Source organism: Cucurbita moschata, unplaced genomic scaffold (genome assembly GCF_002738365.1).
Source record: "Cucurbita moschata cultivar Rifu unplaced genomic scaffold, Cmos_1.0 Cmo_Scf00003, whole genome shotgun sequence".
NCBI classification, from domain to species: Eukaryota; Viridiplantae; Streptophyta; class Magnoliopsida; order Cucurbitales; family Cucurbitaceae; genus Cucurbita; species Cucurbita moschata.
Window position 1 is genome coordinate 2,678,415 of NW_019268519.1, and position 18,222 is coordinate 2,696,636.

Here is an 18,222-nt window from a genome sequence, read left to right on the forward strand (position 1 = left end):
GGGGGGGGGGGGGGGGGGGGGGGACCACAATGAGTAATTATGATAAAAAGTCATGGAGCAAAATGCACTAGTGAAGGGCATGCTGAAAGGTTAGCAATGCAAGTCCCCAGATACTGGCCCCGAAATGATGTACCCATAAGTTAAGCATAGATAGTAAGTGGTTTGTACGTCAATTAAACTGTTGTATCTGATGACTAGAATCAACTAATTCTAACAGTCAGAATTTTAAGTTTCAGACTCCCCCAATCATAATAGTCTTAATCATAAATTCTGGCAGATATTTGCCAAATACAATAATATCTTTCAACAACTTTGTACCACACAGTCACATGAATAATGCAGGAACAATTCAGCATGGATGGGAACCAAAAGTGTATTCGGGTAAGGAATCTAGCCTGCACAACATATCTAATAGCACAATTAACAAATTTTCAAGCAAGATAGAAACGCATAATAAGTTAATTTTCAATCAATTTTCATTCAAAACAACTCAAAATAATAATAATAATAAGTATTTAAAAATTGATAGAGTATAAATTATTAAATACATTTCCAATCATTGTAATGTGCACCAAAAACAGGGAAATGGTTGAATTTCCTTATAGTATTTTTACAGAAATCTAAAAAAATATAGAGTTTTCTGATAATAATAATAATTTTTTGCTATCAAAATCTACATAGAAAGATATCACATAATCATAATTTCATTTAAGTATAAATAAAATTAAAATAATTGAATACTCGTACATACTATTGATGTTTGTAATCCACTGCTTCAAGAAAATAAAGTAAAAAGAACGGCTGTTACCAACTATATTAGAACCTTCCAAATTGTTATTTTCTAAATGCCACTCAGCATCAAACAATAACTCATCTCCTTTTCTCAAATACAAAGTTGGTCTAAAAACCAACACTCATAAAAAGCTAGCAATTGCTAATAATCACAAAGGGAAACGCATAGGAAATTTAAAATGTTAATTATATACATATAGTAGAGTGTGGACCGTAAAGCAGAAGCATGGGAATCAAAGTACTTGAAAAAAGGAATTATAAGGACATATTTAAGATCTAAGTTGAACGGTTAATAAACTATAAGAAAAGTTAGGAAAATCCATACACTATATACATAAAGACCTCCCCCTCCTCTCCTTTTCAAAAGAATATAGCGAATTATAGACTGCATACAGTGTTATAACCCAAAAAAAAAAAAAAAAAAACCAATAATATGGAAATTCTAGAAACGCAACATGGAATCCAATTAAAAAGACATACGCTGAAAAATCAGCAGAGCCAGTGGCAGCACGTAAAGCATTGGTATCCAGACAACAACTCCAAACTGCACCTTTATGACCTTCAAATGTACCAATCCAATCGCCAGTTTCTCCATTTCTGAGCATGGGATTGGAATCTGAATGGTGCAGAAAAGCATACTTCAAAGGCAACCCAAGATAACAAAGTCTGAAATATGCTTTGAGCAAACAACCAATACACAAGGGTCTCAACGAATCAACAACAAAGGCTAAAATAGCAATGCCCACATGTACCGCAGGTATATTAAAGTCGAAAGGGCTGACACTGAACAAACATGATCCATAATCATTCAACACTCATAAACTGATGATGACCTAAATTAACAGTTTGCAGAAACTTGCGCGATTCATAAATTTAATATAAAAAAAAAAAAAAAACGAAAAAAAAATTGTTATGTTGAGCCGTACCCTTGCTGGCACTGATGAGGAAGAATCCATCCGGCGTAACAGGGCTATAACATAGATCCACCACCGGTCTTGAGTGGCCATGGCATACAAGAGGAATAGCCACTCTCTTCTTATCCATCGCTCACAAAATTCAACTACTTACAGTTCTATAAATCTAACCTAAAAATACTATGGATTTGCTCCTTATTGATTCCTTTAAATGTGTATTTCAAAATCGAATAACGAAATCAAAACCCTAAAGCCGCAAATCCTCACAAATCCATAACCAACTGTAAGCAGGAAGACGAGGGCGATCAGTAAGCTGTTTGAATTGTGATCGAAACGGAAATTGGAGCGAGAAATGGCGGTATATAACACAGGTGAGAGACGCTAACAACTGAGCTAACACCCACACCTCCTAACCCTCTAAAATGGCTCTGATAAAATCAAAATCTAAACCCCAAAATTACAGCGAAAACGAAAATTCCCCAAAAAAAAACCTTAAAAAGGAAAATCTAACAAAGCAGAGCTTCCTAGAGAAGGGCTAGGCGCAACCATAACTGGCTTCACACCTGACCTTATATAATTGTGAAACGACTTCTTTTTTCCCCTTTTCTTTTCATATATATATATCTATATTTTTACTTTTTCTTCTGGGCCTGGCCTGTTTTATTGGGCCTTTTTATTTTGAGGCTGGCCCATTAAAACAATGATAATTTAATTTTTTTTCTTTTTTTGCCTTTTCTTCTGGACCTGGGCTGATTTATTGGGCCTTATTGAGTAGCTTTAATTTGAGGCTAGCCCATTAAAACATAATAATTTCGTTTTTTCTTTTTCCCTTTTTATTTTGGGCCTGGCCTGATTTATTGGGCCTTATTGAGTAGCTTTAATTTGAGGCTGGCCCATTAAAACATAATAATTTCGTTTTTTCTCTTTTGCCCTTTTATTTTGGGCCTGGCCTGATTTATTGGGCCTTATTGAGTAGCTTTATTTTGAGGCTGGCCCATTAAAACATTATAATTTCGTTTTTTTTTTTTTGCCTTTTCTTCTGGACCTGGGCTTATTGAGTAGCTTTATTTTGAGGCTGGCCCATTAAAACATGATAATTTCATTTTTTTTCTTTTTTGCTCTTTTTATTTTGGGCCTTGCCTGATATATTGGGCCTTATTGAGTAGCTTTATTTTGAGGCTGGCCCATTAAAACATGATAATATTATTTTTTTTCTTTTGGGCCTCCGTTGAGATGGGCTTTAGCTTGAGACCGACTCATCGAGTGTTGAGGCCCGTTTCGTTGTTCTTTTCTTTGCCGAAAACGCAAGAAACCGGGACATCCACCTCCATTCCATTGATAGTACAACGAAACCTCATTCTGGTTTACCGACTATCGTTCAAATCTTGATCGTCTTGTAAAACTTTAATTTCTAAAGGGTGTTTTCAATGGCGACAATGGAGGTCGAGACCCAGCAAGTGTTGTCGACGATGGTGGATAGTTGCTCGGCGAAACAGGCGGCGAAACAAGGTGAGGGTCTGAGGCAGTACTATCTGCAACATATTCACGAGCTGCAGCTACAGGTCCGTCAGAAATCCCATAATCTGAATCGTCTTGAAGCTCAGCGGAACGAGCTGAATTCGAAAGGTACCAGTCAATTCTGAATTTTGAATTTCTTATTTACCTTAAGGGTTTGTGGGTTTTTGTGGGTAGCGTTCGTTTTTCTCGATTGGGTTGTGTTGGTCAGTTCACAAATGTCATACTTTTTGTTTACTCCGCTGAAGAATTGTTACATAAAGTGAATTAGGGAAAAAATGAAAACTTGATTACTTCCGAGGAAGATACAAGAATAGTTAATTAGTACTCTTTCGTTCTTATGTTGCTGTTCTTCCCATTTCCTTCAACGAGCGAACTGTTTTTGGAATTAAGATTCTATCCCTCCATATCATTTGGTATAAGTATAAATGATTGGAAACCGCTTAATGGTGCCTTAGTATCTGAAATATGTGGGGAGAAGAAGCCAAATGTCTTGATCTGGGACTCCTGGAATTGAATTCCTCTAGGGCTGTAACCAACTTCATTTCCTGGAGAGTAATTAAGCGTGGTACTTGATGAGGGTGAAAGTAATTATGACTGGTAATTGAGCAGTGGGTGAACTTTGATGTAATTGTCCTCTTCAAATAACTGTCCGAGTAAATATCTTCTGCTTTAGTTCTTGCAATTCTATAACTTTTTAATGGGATCTTAGAAACAAAAACAATTCCTACACTGGGCTCTGTTATTTGTAAGAAGCTTACTTATTGTCTCGCCATTGCGTTTATTTCGTTAGTTTAATAATAAGATTAACCAGAGCCAGTGGACTGTTTTGATGATAACTTCATTTTTGTGTTTGCCTAATTGATACTGCACGTTTATTTCCTGGGAAGTCCCAACGTTAACCTGTTGGATATATGATTTAATTTAGGCTATTTCATTTCTAACTCGTATTAATATTTACAGTGCGCATGCTACGGGAAGAGCTGCAGCTGCTTCAAGAGCCAGGTTCCTATGTTGGAGAAGTTGTTAAAGTCATGGGAAAGAACAAAGTTTTAGTCAAGGTAAGTGGGCTTCTCTTGTTTTTATTTCAGGAAAAAAGTAGTAATAATAAATAAATAAATTACAGATTCATTGCCATTCTCCTTCCCTCCCTCACACCCTCCATGCATTGGGATACGCATTGATATTACATAAGAACTTCTGTTTGGAACTCCTTTTGAGTCAAGTTCAATATTCTGAAATTAAAATATGAAAATGCATTTAAGCTCATATCATCGAGTCCATATCATTAACATACTGAGATTTGACTTCTGATACTTGCTGGGCAACTGAATTGGCCTTGTAATGCTTCAAATAATTAGCGTTGTATCCTAATATTAATCAACGTTTCTAATTGTATTTGTGTTTTTATGGTAATATGATCTTAGAAGTTCAATTCCAAAACATTCTATCTCAACTAGCTTATTGGACGTTCGTCTTTTCCCAACTTCTATTTGTTCTTCACCTGCACAGGTCCATCCAGAAGGGAAGTATGTGGTTGATATTGACAAAAGTATCGATATCACTAAAATCACACCTTCAACTAGAGTTGCTCTTCGTAATGACAGCTATGTTCTTCATTTAATCTTGCCAAGCAAAGTAGATCCCCTTGTTAATCTTATGAAAGTTGAAAAGGTTCCTGATTCTACTTATGATATGATTGGTGGTCTTGACCAGCAAATAAAGGAAATAAAAGAGGTTTGTGCGTTGCAAATAGTTTTCTTGTTGTTAACTACTTGTTAGTCAATAATCTGTTCTAAAATATTAATTCCAATTTATAGGTTATTGAACTTCCCATTAAGCATCCTGAACTATTTGAGAGTCTTGGAATAGCTCAACCAAAGGTAATGATAATATTATATGCTACAATGTTACTTCCTTACTAGTTTCTTGCAATATATATGTTGGTCCTGTCAAATACATATCTCTCACCATGCACTTCAAATAGGGTGTCCTGCTATACGGACCACCTGGTACAGGGAAGACACTGTTGGCTAGAGCAGTGGCGCACCATACAGATTGTACTTTCATCAGGGTTTCTGGGTCTGAATTGGTCCAGAAATATATTGGAGAAGGCTCAAGAATGGTCAGAGAGCTTTTCGTCATGGCCAGGTTTGTTTTTATATGTTCTTTTGTGTATGCATGGTCCTTTTCTCAACTTCTTTCAATGACTAGAACCCAAATCAGGAACGGGCCTTTTGGTGCCAAAATTTTGCTGACTGCAAATGGGCAATCTAGGATTTCAATTTTCCACCCATGAAAGTGTTCAAACAAACAGCCCAGAAAAATAATTGCATAAACCAAACCTGGAAAAGATTGTATCTTAAGTTGTGTCACCCTCTTTAATCTTATGCATATTTTTATTGTTCCAACTGCAATCATTTCTTGATTTTTCCTCTGCAGGGAGCATGCGCCTTCTATCATTTTCATGGATGAAATTGATAGCATTGGGTCTGCTAGAATGGAATCCGGGAGTGGTAATGGTGATAGCGAGGTGCAGCGTACTATGTTGGAACTTCTTAACCAGCTCGATGGATTTGAAGCATCAAATAAGATCAAGGTACAATACATAGACTCCATTTATGAAGGATGGTGAGCATATCTTATGACAACCATTGATTAAATCTTTCTTAGTAAAATCAAACAAAAGATTAACATTAGATAAATCATACACTAGCTTTTGTTGAACAACCAATGTTTTAAATATTAGATGAGCGTTGAGGCTTATTCTCTCGATGGGCGAGGTTTATGTCTAGATGTCTTGTAGAGATATGAGGTGTAAGTATCTATCTAAACCGAAAAGGCAAGTAATAGAAGTGTATAACCATCTATTACCAAACATAATGATTATATGAAAGGGAAAGAAAGTATGTCTTTCTTCAAGTGGGGATTTTAGGGAGCATTCAGCATTGCATTGCCCCTTAAGATCTACCTATACTCTAGTTTTTGTTTGTGCTTCTCTTAAAATTTCTCACTCCCACATCATGTTGAACCACTCCCAAACATAATGATTAAATGAAAGGGAAAGGAAGTATGTCTTTATTTAAGTGGAGATTTTAGGGAATATTCATCATTGCATTGTCCCTTAAGATCCACCTTTACTCTTATAGTTTTTGTTTGTTCCTTCTTAAAATTCCTCACCCCCATATCATGTTGGAACTCTCAAACAAAAACAAATTTCTAAAGGTTTAAATTTCATGTTGTATTGGTATCACAAATATATACTATATATTGATTTCATTCTTCTAGTCTTTACATCAGTTATAAAGATTCCATTCCATGCTTTTTCATAGTGCGTATACTTCTTGTGCCTTTTAAGATATTGAAAATCTTGTTCCAGTTTGTACTAAAGTCCATGCAATTCATGGAAACTTATTGGGGGCACTTAACTGTCTCCTGACTTATAGTAATCTGATCACCGATTATTTTGGATTAAGATTTTATATCTAAAGTTGGATTCTAACTGCTTGGACTTATTACAGGTCTTGATGGCCACAAATAGGATTGATATTCTGGATCAAGCTCTTCTAAGGCCAGGACGAATTGACAGGAAGATTGAATTCCCAAATCCTAACGAGGATGTAAGCACAACTAGTTGTTTCAGTATATACTTTTGTTATTTAAAGAGTATTATAGAAACACAATGAATTTTACTTCATTTCACTCTGCTTTTTCTGAAGCATTCTTTGCCCAAAAAGGAATTATAAGTGTGTTTGCAATAGAAAGATAAAAGCCACTTATCATGGTTGTTTGGTTATGCGATAATAGGCGTTTGTGAGTATATAAAGCTGCCTATATATTTCTCTTCTAATAAGGGTTGCGATTTATTAGCTGTTAGGAGTGGTATCAATCATAGTTGGCTCTTACTATATTGAAACACTGACATTCAGTTCTTGTGGAATGCAGTCCCGGTTTGATATCTTGAAAATACATTCACGGAAAATGAATTTGATGCGTGGGATCGATTTGAAGAAAATTGCAGAGAAAATGAATGGCGCATCTGGTGCTGAGCTCAAGGTATATCTGTTGTACTTGTATATGATATAAATGCTCTCTCAATGTCGATGTTCTTACATATCATTTGATGATGACTGGTTCGAAAATAATCTTGAGCGTTCATGCATATAGTTATTCCACATCAACTGCTATTAACACTAAGTAGCACTTCGAAACATTTATCGGAAAAACTATCATAGGTTAGGCTAGTGATTCATAAGGTGACCACCGACCTGGAATTAATATCCTACAAGTTAGCACCAAATGTAGTAGGGCGGGGCAATTATCACGGAAGAAAGCCTGTTTAGCACGATTAGCTAACCTTGTGGTGACCATAGGATTAGCTAACAGCTCTTGGATCTAAAGCTCCTCTGGACATTTAGCTGTGTATGTTAGCATAGTTATCTGTGCATATATTAAAAAATTGTTGCCAATTCGATTACACGAAAGCATTAGGACAAATGTAATCACGATTAGTGTTGAGTGTTTACGTTAATTACTTTTTGGTGGCATATGTTGTGCTTTAATGCAGGCGGTGTGCACAGAAGCCGGGATGTTTGCTTTGAGAGAAAGAAGGGTTCACGTGACTCAGGAAGATTTTGAGATGGCCGTGGCCAAGGTAATGAAGAAGGAATCAGAGAAGAACATGTCGTTGCGAAAACTCTGGAAGTAGAATATCATACGAAGCACCCAACGGCCGACCAAATTTCAAGTATTATTGTTGCTTACCCTTTTCGTTTTTGAATTCTCTGCCTCACCTGGGCTGTGCTTGGACGTTGTTGAACTTGCTTATTTTACCTTGTATGATGTTTTCTTGTCGTCAACTCTTTTATACTCAATTGGATCTGTAACTTAAAAGTCTCCCCTGCCACATTTTTTACCGCCACGTTCTCCAAATGTATTGACAAGTTGCATGTAGTTGGTAAGAATTATCAATTGGCTGATTAGTTTAGCAGTTTGTTCTATATTTACTTAATATCATTCTGGCCTTTGAGAGAATGAGTATTACTTAAGGTAAAATACGTTATTACCGGGATAATTTAGTTGTAATTACAAATAACTCAGAAATAATCGACTTATTTATAATAATTATATTTGTTGACATAACAATAAATAAATATATTCGTTGACATAATATGTTCTATAGTGCATAAGAGTTCAATCTTATAATAGTTCTATAGTGCATAAGTTTATAAGTTGGATGAATTAAAGAGTTTTATTAAATAATTTTGGATGAATTAAAGAGTTTTATTAAATAATTTTGTATTGTTAAATTAATATTAAATATAAATAGAAGAATATATATATTTAAATTTAAAATGAGATAATGGTGGAATATTTAAATATGATTTAAATTTTAAAAAAAAATTATTTCCAACCATGGTAATTTGATTTCCGTGGGAAGGTATCAATAAATGACACGGCTATTAAATGATCCACTCATAACTTAGAAATGATCGACTTATTTCAAAATGGGACTCTATTGTTTCGAAATAATGTGTACTCATAGAGTCCCATTTTGAAACTATAGTCTTTGAATTTATTATATGAAGAGTTTAGAAATTAATTCCAAAAACTGTTCGGTTCCAAGAATTATTTTAAAAACATCTGCTGTCTTCAACATTTCTATGATACTTCACATTAATATTCATCAACATCTGCAAGAAGTCCAGTCCGAATATTTCCTCGATTTCAGGTACTCGATTTGGAGCTCTCTAATTTCTTTTTATTCCAATTACTTTTTACAAGTTTTCTTTTCGTGTTAATTTGGATGAACGATGGATTGACTTCCATATATTTAATTCTAATTCTGGGTGATGGTTTTTGATCTTTGTGAATTTGTGATCAAGTTTGTTCTAGGGCTGAAAGCTTCGGTCGTTCTCTTTCGGGTAAGGAGATAACCAATGAAAGGGGAAGTACAGTTGGAATCGTCTATTGCCCAAAAACCTACTGACTCTGATCCTCTGCTTGAGAATCAGTCCGATTCATCCCATGGTGGAACCTCCGATGAAATCAGGGACGATGAGGATGCTGAAGCTGGTTCCATTCCCTGTTGTCGTATTTGCCTAGAGAGCGACGCTGAACCAGGTCAATTTCATCGTTACTTTCGTCGTTGGATGTTTATTTTCTTTCTTAATTCATGCTCGGTTAAACAATTTAGATGTTGGCGCAATTCTGTTGAATTTTAGCTTCATTGCATCTTGGGGGATAATACCACTGATTATTACAGTCATATACGAGTTTTCGTAGCTGGGGTAATATCTTCTTCCACTGGCTCAAATCCAATTTTCCATTTTACAGAAGATGAACTGATTTCTCCATGCATGTGCAAAGGCACACAGCAGTTTGTCCATCGATCTTGTCTTGATCATTGGCGCTCCATTAAGGCAAATTTCTTTATTTTAGTTCTTTTACGCTGTTCCTGCTTTCGACTATCAAGGATTTGCTTGTTTCCTATTCTATTTTCTTATGGTTTTAATCAATCTGAAAGGATTCCCGTAATTCTGCAGGAAGGGTTTGCTTTCTCGCATTGCACAACATGCAAAGCCCAATTTCATCTGAAAGTTTCCTTATTTGAGGACAACTCTTGGCGTAAAGTTAAATTCAGGCTTTTTGTGGCAAGGGATGTTCTCCTTGTATTTCTAGCTGTTCAAACTGTGAGTTCACTTAAACTTCCTATGATTCTAAATTCAATTCGAATTCTCTTTTTCTGAAATGCATGAGAAAATTAAATGTTTAAACATAAACTACTACGGAAAATCTTGTCTGCACTTTGATAATGGAGGGTTTATCCCTTTTGCAGTTAATAGCTGCAATAGGTGGTTATGCGTATATTATGGACAAAGATGGGGCATTCAGAAATTCTTTCAGTGATGGATGGGATCGTATTCTCTCCAAACATCCTATTCCATTTTATTACTGTATTGGTAAACTACTTTTATCTAAACTGGTCAAATTTTTCTTTAAGAATTGGGTCTTAGACGTCTCAGATTATCACAAATACAAATGCTTTTATTGATAAATTCAGGCTTTTTTGTTCATTTATACTTGAGATAAAGTAGCAAGGATGTCAAATCTCTCATTTTATTAGTGTTGAAAACTTGTTACTAGTTATTGACGGAAAATGGATATCTTCATCTACCTTCCTGTCAAAATAATTATGTTACCGTGGTGTGGGGAACGAATCATTCTTTATAAGGATGTTAAAACTTATCCCTAGCAGATGCGTTTTAAAATCTTGAGGGGGAGCCCGGAAGGAAAAGCCCAAAGAAGACAATATCCACTAGCGAAGGGCTTGAGATTGGGCTGTTACACATTGACGTATTAACACTCCCCTTTCCCCTGAAAACTGTGTGAAATCTTTCATTTAAGTTGACTGCATGTAAAATTAACTTCTGCGTCCATTTCGAATTTGATGTTGAGGTTTTGTCTTTGGATAAAGTTCCATTGTTCACCCATTTCTTTCTGAACATTTTTCGTCTTCTAAATTTCATGGTTAGAAGAGCTATCGGATTAATTATGCATTATCGACAACTTGTTTCATGGAGATTTGATTTCTTAATGTATTATTGTATGCGTGTTTTCCTTATGCCAGGGGTTCTGGCCTTCTTTGTTCTGCTTGGATTTTTCGGGCTCATACTACATTGTTCCTCCCTGAATAGTAACGATCCACGAGTTGCTGGGTGTCACAACTGTTGCTATGGCTGGGGTATCTTGGATTGTTTCCCTGCATCTATGGAGGCCTGCTTTGCCCTAGTTATTGTTTTCGTCGTTATCTTTGTAATCCTTGGCATAGCTTATGGTTTCCTTGCTGCTACTATGGCTATTCAAAGGATCTGGCAAAGGCATTACCACATTCTCACCAAAAGGGAGCTGACTAAAGTAAAGCTCTAAACCCGTTTGTATTTTTTGTTAGTGGATATCATACCTGTTGGTGGTTTTTATACTTCACTTTTCTGTAGGAATATGTGGTGGAGGATCTTCACGGTTGTTATACCCCTCCAAAATTGGATCCAGAACATGAACAGCACTTGAAAATGCTACAGCTCCTGTAATGAATGGCAGATGAGGTGTTAAATTTTCATTTTGTTTGCTATGATCTTTTGTTTGAGACGATACAATGTGCATTTGCTTAACTGCGTTGTTATAAATGAGCAATCTGGAAAATAGATCTTAACTAATTTGTCACTTACCCCTTCTCGCATTTTGAGCACCAGTTTCAGTTTTTAGGCCATTGTCATCTTCAACATTTTGATTGTTTCTCAAGTGTTCATGAAGTGGGGCATTATTCATATAGATAGTTACTTGTTTCTCAAAATGGTTATTTATAAGAGATTATTGGTGAAATATTACAAGAACATGTCAATTTAAACGTAACTCTTGAATTAATGGTCAGACATTCATAACAATTCATAAAATTTTCAAACAAGTTTAGAAAAATAAAGTAACAATCTAAGACATTTCGTGGGTAAATTTGGATCGGATCGCAAAAGTTGTTTGAATAAAATTTTGTGTGAATCCAAAGCTGTCCCATTTCAAATTTCTCACCACCAGTTTGGGTGTCATGAAATGGTAAATGCATTCATATTTGCTTAAAGAATGATGCACTATATACAAGATTTGAACTTTACGAATCTCCCTATCTATATACCATATCGCCCCTCGGCTTCGCTGGTTGAAAACAAAACAAAAAAAGGTAGTACTATATGGTTTTTCCATCGCTGACAAAAACAAGATGATCACCGTCTCTAATGACCTCTATATCTTCAATGGCAGCTCCATCTTTGGTCAATACCTTTGCACCCACAATCCCATATTTCTTCGAACCAATCTCGAGCAGCTCGTTGTAGCTTCCCGGAAGCAGCACCAACTTCCCACCAACTTCGCCAACCTCTGGACAGCTGATTATCACCCTAGCAGGGTTGGTTCCTGAGTGCTCTCCTCCGGTTTGGTTATCAGGAAAAAGAATGTCTTTCCCGCCAGAGTGAGCTGCTGACATGATTCCAAACAATGAGTTATTGAAGTTGTTAGTTCTACGCCGTGGACGTGAATGACCCGACAATGAACCATCATTTCCTTCCTGAGGTACGGGGCGAATCGTAGGCTCGCTTGTAAATCTTCCAAGGAAGCGAATCCCAGTCTGCTTCTCGGGAATGGCAATGACAGATTGAGTTTTTGACTCTTTGGTTGTCTGGAAGAGATTTTTAATCTCTTCATGCCCCTGTTGGTCTGCTAGATCTCTTGGAGTCCATCCATGAACATCAGCTTTGTCAATATCAGCTCCTTGTTGAAGAAGGAACTTAACAATCTCAATGTTGTCTTCACAAACAGCAACATGTAAAGCTGTCGTTCCATTGATCTTGGCACTCCTAACATCTCCTCCATATCGGACAATCTCCTTGAGCAACTGGAGGTTGTTTTGCTCTGCAGCAGTGCACACAAATTGACCCACGTCCCCCGATCGAAGATTAGCTCCATTGTCCATAAGTAGCTGAATAACTGGCTCATGGCCACCTAGTATCGCCTCCCACAATGGCACACTTCCATCAGAATCTGTAGAAAGAGATACAGTAGAAAATAATCAACTTTCCAGTCGGTGAATCAATCAAACTTTTTATCCGAGAATGAATTCTTTCAATAATTCCACATGTTTATCAGTTTCAACCACGAAGCACATGATAAGGCATATTCTAATGCGATACGATCTGTTTATCAAGCTATGATAAACAAATTGGATGCCAGCAAAGACACAGCATTAATAACAACACCTATAAAGGGAAATGAAACAGGACAGTTGGACTAAATGTTCTAATGGACTCCAAAGGTGTCTAAAGCAAACTACTATTGAGATGAGACTTTTTCAAATAAGAATATTTGGTCAACTCGGTTATTAAATACAAGACCACAGAATTCTCAGATTATATTTAAAAAACAAGCAAATAAGTTAAAGAAGATAGTTGACTTGAAGTTGAATAATGGGGAGAAATAAATGCATTTGCAGGGGCAAAGAAAGTCAACGCGGTGCCACCTTATTTTCGTTGCATGGAGAAGTTAGTATCATGAGAAGCAAATAGTTATTGAAACACAGCTACTGGTGATGCCGTTAATATCAGTAATAAAGGATACGAGTACCTCTGCTATTGGGATCAGCTCCATAGTCCAGTAACAGAAGCACACAGTTCTCGTTTCCATTTGATGCTGCTATGTGCTGGTATTACATGAATGTGGATATAACAAGAAAAAGAAAGGATTCAAACTCAGAAACATGTAAATCTTTTGGAAAATGTTTAGAGCAACAGGAAATTGAGCTCACGAGTGAAGTACGCCCGTTGTTGTCCGATTCATTTGGATCGAGACCTCGTTTCAAAAGCTGGTGTAAAAGCAAGTCATCTCCTCTAAGTGTTGCAAAGCAAAGACTGAGTGGTAGGTCCATTCTGCCTCTAGCTAGCATGTTCTCTGTCTCCAACAATACCCCTTCCATGATGGGGTCCTTGTCTTTGAGGTCCCTCAAATGCTGCAAGCCAAGAAAATATACTTGTTAATCAAGTCTATAGACATCATCCGGAAGGAACTCTGGTTAACCAACATAACATATATGTAATAAGGAAGCAGACCTGAAGAAGATTGTTCATGATTATGGTCCCATCGCCGACATTAGATTGAACGATATTAAGGAAAGCAGTACGATTCAGACGCAGCAACTGACTCAATCGCTTCGTGCGCACCGTAAATAGTTGTGGCCTGTAACATAACACCCCAATCTCACCACAAAGATCCCCGGTTCTAGCCTCTCCAACAAGCTGCAAATATTGGAGCAGTTCAGTCAGCAAATAGCACCAAAAATCCAATATTCTAAGTATCCAAGAGCTTCAATAAACAGACTTGCCTGTTCAACTCCATTCTTGAGAACCAGCAAATCCTGTGAAAAGAATCAAACATTAGACATGGGGTGAACAGAATTTGGGTTCATAATCAAAGAACTTAAATAATTACCACAGCACCGGTGACAAGAATGTAAAAGTCGGTCGGCGCTTCGTTTTGTAAAATCACATCCTCCTTTGGAGGAAAGTACTCTGCCTTCATTTCTGAAACCTTTAACATTCATCAAATCAATTAGAGCTCGTAATAAAACGAACAATTATCACGGTTAAAACATCGAGAACTTCAGCTAATTACCAGTTGAAAAAGTAGATCATTCGAAACACCACGAAACAAGTAGACTTTGTCTACTAGAGAATAGAACAGATAATGAGAAATGCTCGATCGGATGGCTTTAGGTAAGGAGTCAAGAGTTTCTTGCTGCTGCAATCCCTCAGAGTCAGTCCTGAACTTTAGACACAAATGTGCAAGCATTTGATCTTGCAAACGGGGAGGAAGTTGATTCCGATGAGCGAAACTCGAAGCCGCTTGAATGGTATCTCTCTGATAAAAACAAGCACCAAAGTAGTAAGAACATCAGCAAAACCAACAAATTATCGAGATGTTTGAATCATGTATACTTACAAATTTTCTAGTTCTACCGGTGCCATGAACAACTAAGTTGGTCATATTTCCAATCAAATATGCTGTCAAGCCAAGATTGAAAAGCATGTAGAAGATGTCAAAAATCATCTCCTTTGAATTCACAGGATGCAAATCGCCATACCCAACAGTGGTTAAGGTAGTGATGGACCAGTAAATGGAAGTGACATATCTAACCCACAAACTTTGATTAAGAAAGTCATCAATAGACGCTCCAATCCATGTTTTAGTCGGGTCACTATTACGAGCAGCAATAAGATAATAGAAACATGCAGCACAATGAACCGCAAAGAGAGTAACACAAATGAGCTTCGCACATCGAACCCAGAAGTAGTTGTAGTTCTTATCTTTTTCCAATCTGTTTGGAAGAAAGAAAATGGAGATTAACTCAACTTGAACACATCTTTGATTTTGCTTGCTAATATAAACAAAGTTAAAAGTGTTTGTACCTGGAAAACAGAGCACTGACTCTTCTTAGACGCCATAAACGAAGCATGTTGAATAATCCATAAGAACGGAGCGGTGGTGGGGAAATTTTCTGAGCAAGTTCGGAAGGGATTGTTGATATGACATCAAAGATTAGCCATGAACGTGCATACTTTAGAGCTATCTTCTTTGGTTCATCCACAAGTAAATAGGTGGCTTTATGAAGATAAGCCACAAAGAATGTAAGAACAATATCCACAGCAAAAAACCCATTAACCACATTGTCTGTAACTGAGAGTGGCGATTGGGGTTTCTTAAGGAATCCAAACTCGAACGGCGAGACCCAAGCTGTATAAACCACTAAAACAACTAGAAATGTCTCCCAGATCCTGTAGATAGCAAAATCTTAGCCACTATTTGCAGAAAATTGAAACAAATATGCATCACCCTATACAACCAAACATAAAATAACGCAAGATTACACAAATACATCAATAAAAACAAAAACACGCTTTAAACATGAGGAGAATCTTCGAATAACCTAAATAAAGAACAAAAAGGTGCAGAGATTGTATTATTTACAAACAGGGGAATTCTGAATCCCACCATTCAATACATAAATGGATTAAGAAGGCATAGACTAATTTTTTTTTTCAAACCCAATTCAAAAGGTTGAATAAAATTGATGATGGAAGTCAAAGCAAGTGCTAAAAAAGGGAATAAGAAGGAACCAATGCATGAATGATGATGAAGAACAAACTGACCTGTATCGACGGTCATAGGGCGATATGATAAACCACCGAAGCTTAACTCTCCGGTTGCTTCTAGCTCCAAGAGACGGCAATACACCGGTGGTGAGGCTATACTGACTGCCATCTCTAGAGAGTTGCTCGAGCTCCTGTTGCCCACAAACAGAAACCCTGAAAACTCCTCTGTTTCTGAGGCCCTCCATTACTGGAAACTACAAAAAAAAAAAAAAAAAAGAGAGAAGAAAATCTCTCTCGCCTTCCCTGTTGGTTTGAATATCTTGTTCTTGTTCTTGGGTTTGATTCGGTTTCCTTATATAGCGTTTTTTCTCAAGTGGGGTCTGCTCGTTTGCTATTAGCTTGAACCTTGCAGGCCATCATCAACCCTCGGCTCTGTTATATAGTCGCGTTTCTTCTTCACTGCGCGTAGGCTTTTCGGGAGCGGCTCCCACAGCACAGTTATTTTAGCACCCAATTCACTATTACCCTTAACTTATTCAAATGGGTCAAACCTTCTTCTGTTTGGATTCCTATTCCCCTAACGCCGTGTTTGCCTTGTGCTGTAATATTGGCCATGGAAACTTTTTTTTTTTTTTTTTTAATTTCCTTTTTGTATTGGTATTGTGAAATTACTATATTTCTACTTATATATTTCAATTTTTCAAAAGATTTTTATTCTCTATACCTTAAATATTTTAATTCTTACCTTTTCCATTTAGGTGGAACGGTGAGTTATAATATCCTCAAATTAATTGTAAAGCTTCCATCTTTATCTCTATATTTATTGGATTAAAAATAATTATTTCAAGATTCAACCAATATATTTATATTTTTATGTGTATTTAATACATTATAAACTCATAATAATAAAAAAAAAAAACTTACTTTATGTACAACTGTGGAGTTTTTACTGGTATGGGTAAGTGTGAAACAGAAAACAGTAAATGAGAAATAATTATTCCTCTTTGACTTATTATAAATTCAATTATATATATCAAATATTTTTTATAAATGAGAAATACACACACGCGCATGTGCAAATATTTTTTTAATAAGTAATATTTTGGGTGGGAGAATCGAGGTTTGGATCTTTAATGAGAAATTTTAGATATAATATTAAAGATTTGCTATGAGATGACTTTATTTAAAGCAATATCTTCAACACGTTAACGAATTAATTAGGTGATTACATTTCCTAGGGAATGGAAACTTAAACGGTAAAATTATAGGAATTTTACTGTTTAGGGATAAAACTGAAATGAGAAAAAAGAAGGAAATAAATATTTATTCTTCCGTCATAAATTCAAAAATTATATATTTAAGATTTTTAAATTATATGCATAATTTTAAAAAACAAAAACAAATTAATACACAAAAAGAGGAAAGAAATCTGAGAATTTAATAAAAATGATTATAATTCGGTTATTTTAAGAGAGAAGTCCAAATTGCCCTTGGATGGGAAACACCTCCATGCCACGCTGGCAGAGCTAAACCCTCGTAAAATGTATTCCAGCTGAAGTCTACAAATCCGTGATGGGCAAAAACGGAAATTCATTTTTTTAAAAAGAAAATCATCCTCGCGCGCATTATGCGCGTGAGATGACTCGCCTGAAACACCAACCACCTTGCGTGCATGTCTTCTAACTTTCACGCCCACCCTAGATTATTTTATTTATTTATAGTCTAAGTTAAATATATATTATATATATCTCAATTATGTAAGAAAATTGTCAAAAATTGTCTGAAGAAATTTGGTGTTTTTTTTACCATTTATTCTTTTACTGATATATTTAAACTCGTGAATGACCATAACAAAGAGAAATTTACTTATTAATATAAATTTACTTTATGTAGCGTAATACTTAGTATGCAAATTGATTAATACTAATTAATAGAATTTTACGTTTAAGTAGTATATTAATGAATAATTACTCATTTCAAATTGTTTTATTACCATACCTACATATGCAGCTAATCTCAATAAAATAATAATTTAACAATAATTAAATACATTTGGACCAAAATGTCAGAAAAAATTATCCAAACAGAAAAAAAAAGAGTTAAGAGTGGATAACGATGACAAGGTAATAGACAAAAAGAAAGAACGTTAAAAATCAGGTATATGAAACTATAAGTAGACAAGTTTTCGGTGGTTGAATTCAATAACAAAAAATATATTTCAAATGTTATTCTTTTAACGTAAACAAATTAAATTTAATGTTAATTTCTGATGGGTACGGCCTAGAGCTTTTTTTTTTTTTTTTTTTTTTTTT

General features: G+C 35.8%; 4 protein-coding genes across 6 annotated transcripts in view; 2 read left to right on the forward strand and 2 right to left on the reverse strand.

Moving 5' to 3' along the window:
* Positions 1–2,265, reverse strand: part of LOC111440809 (serine-threonine kinase receptor-associated protein-like) — a 4,758-nt gene extending 2,493 nt beyond the window's left edge. For both annotated transcript variants that reach the window (XM_023077609.1, XM_023077608.1), the window contains exons 1-2: positions 1,719–2,265; positions 1,273–1,408 (exon numbers count right to left, since the gene is read on the reverse strand). In XM_023077609.1, coding sequence (XP_022933377.1) covers positions 1,273–1,408; positions 1,719–1,836 — 254 coding nt within the window. In that variant the 5' untranslated portion in view covers positions 1,837–2,265. The remainder of the gene's footprint in view (positions 1–1,272; positions 1,409–1,718) is intronic.
* A 723-nt stretch (positions 2,266–2,988) lies between these two features.
* LOC111437300 (26S proteasome regulatory subunit 8 homolog A) lies at positions 2,989–8,223 on the forward strand. The gene is made up of 9 exons (XM_023075202.1): positions 2,989–3,332; positions 4,185–4,282; positions 4,734–4,958; positions 5,042–5,104; positions 5,209–5,372; positions 5,664–5,820; positions 6,743–6,841; positions 7,167–7,277; positions 7,789–8,223. Exons 1-9 carry the CDS (start codon positions 3,134–3,136, stop codon positions 7,927–7,929), a joined length of 1,257 nt encoding a protein of 418 aa, XP_022930970.1. The 5' UTR covers positions 2,989–3,133; the 3' UTR covers positions 7,930–8,223.
* Positions 8,224–8,793: 570 nt separating this feature from the next.
* Positions 8,794–11,453, forward strand: LOC111437309. Of its 2 annotated transcripts, none has more exons than XM_023075214.1 (7): positions 8,794–8,952; positions 9,107–9,344; positions 9,558–9,643; positions 9,767–9,913; positions 10,060–10,183; positions 10,852–11,138; positions 11,219–11,453. In XM_023075214.1, the coding sequence occupies exons 2-7, from the start codon at positions 9,161–9,163 to the stop codon at positions 11,309–11,311; spliced, it is 921 nt and encodes a 306-aa protein (XP_022930982.1). In that variant the 5' UTR covers positions 8,794–8,952; positions 9,107–9,160; the 3' UTR covers positions 11,312–11,453. The 2 variants fall into 2 exon arrangements, with proteins under 2 accessions (XP_022930982.1, XP_022930991.1); XM_023075223.1 differs by having other exon boundaries at positions 9,117–9,344.
* Positions 11,454–11,721: 268 nt separating this feature from the next.
* Positions 11,722–16,310, reverse strand: LOC111437291 (potassium channel AKT1-like). Its single transcript, XM_023075190.1, has 10 exons — positions 15,968–16,310; positions 15,227–15,592; positions 14,760–15,135; positions 14,433–14,678; positions 14,250–14,348; positions 14,143–14,175; positions 13,871–14,056; positions 13,570–13,770; positions 13,389–13,464; positions 11,722–12,809 (listed from the first exon to the last, which is right to left on the reverse strand). The coding sequence occupies exons 1-10, from the start codon at positions 16,153–16,155 to the stop codon at positions 11,959–11,961; spliced, it is 2,622 nt and encodes an 873-aa protein (XP_022930958.1). The 5' UTR covers positions 16,156–16,310; the 3' UTR covers positions 11,722–11,958.
* Between the last annotated feature and the right edge of the window lie 1,912 nt (positions 16,311–18,222).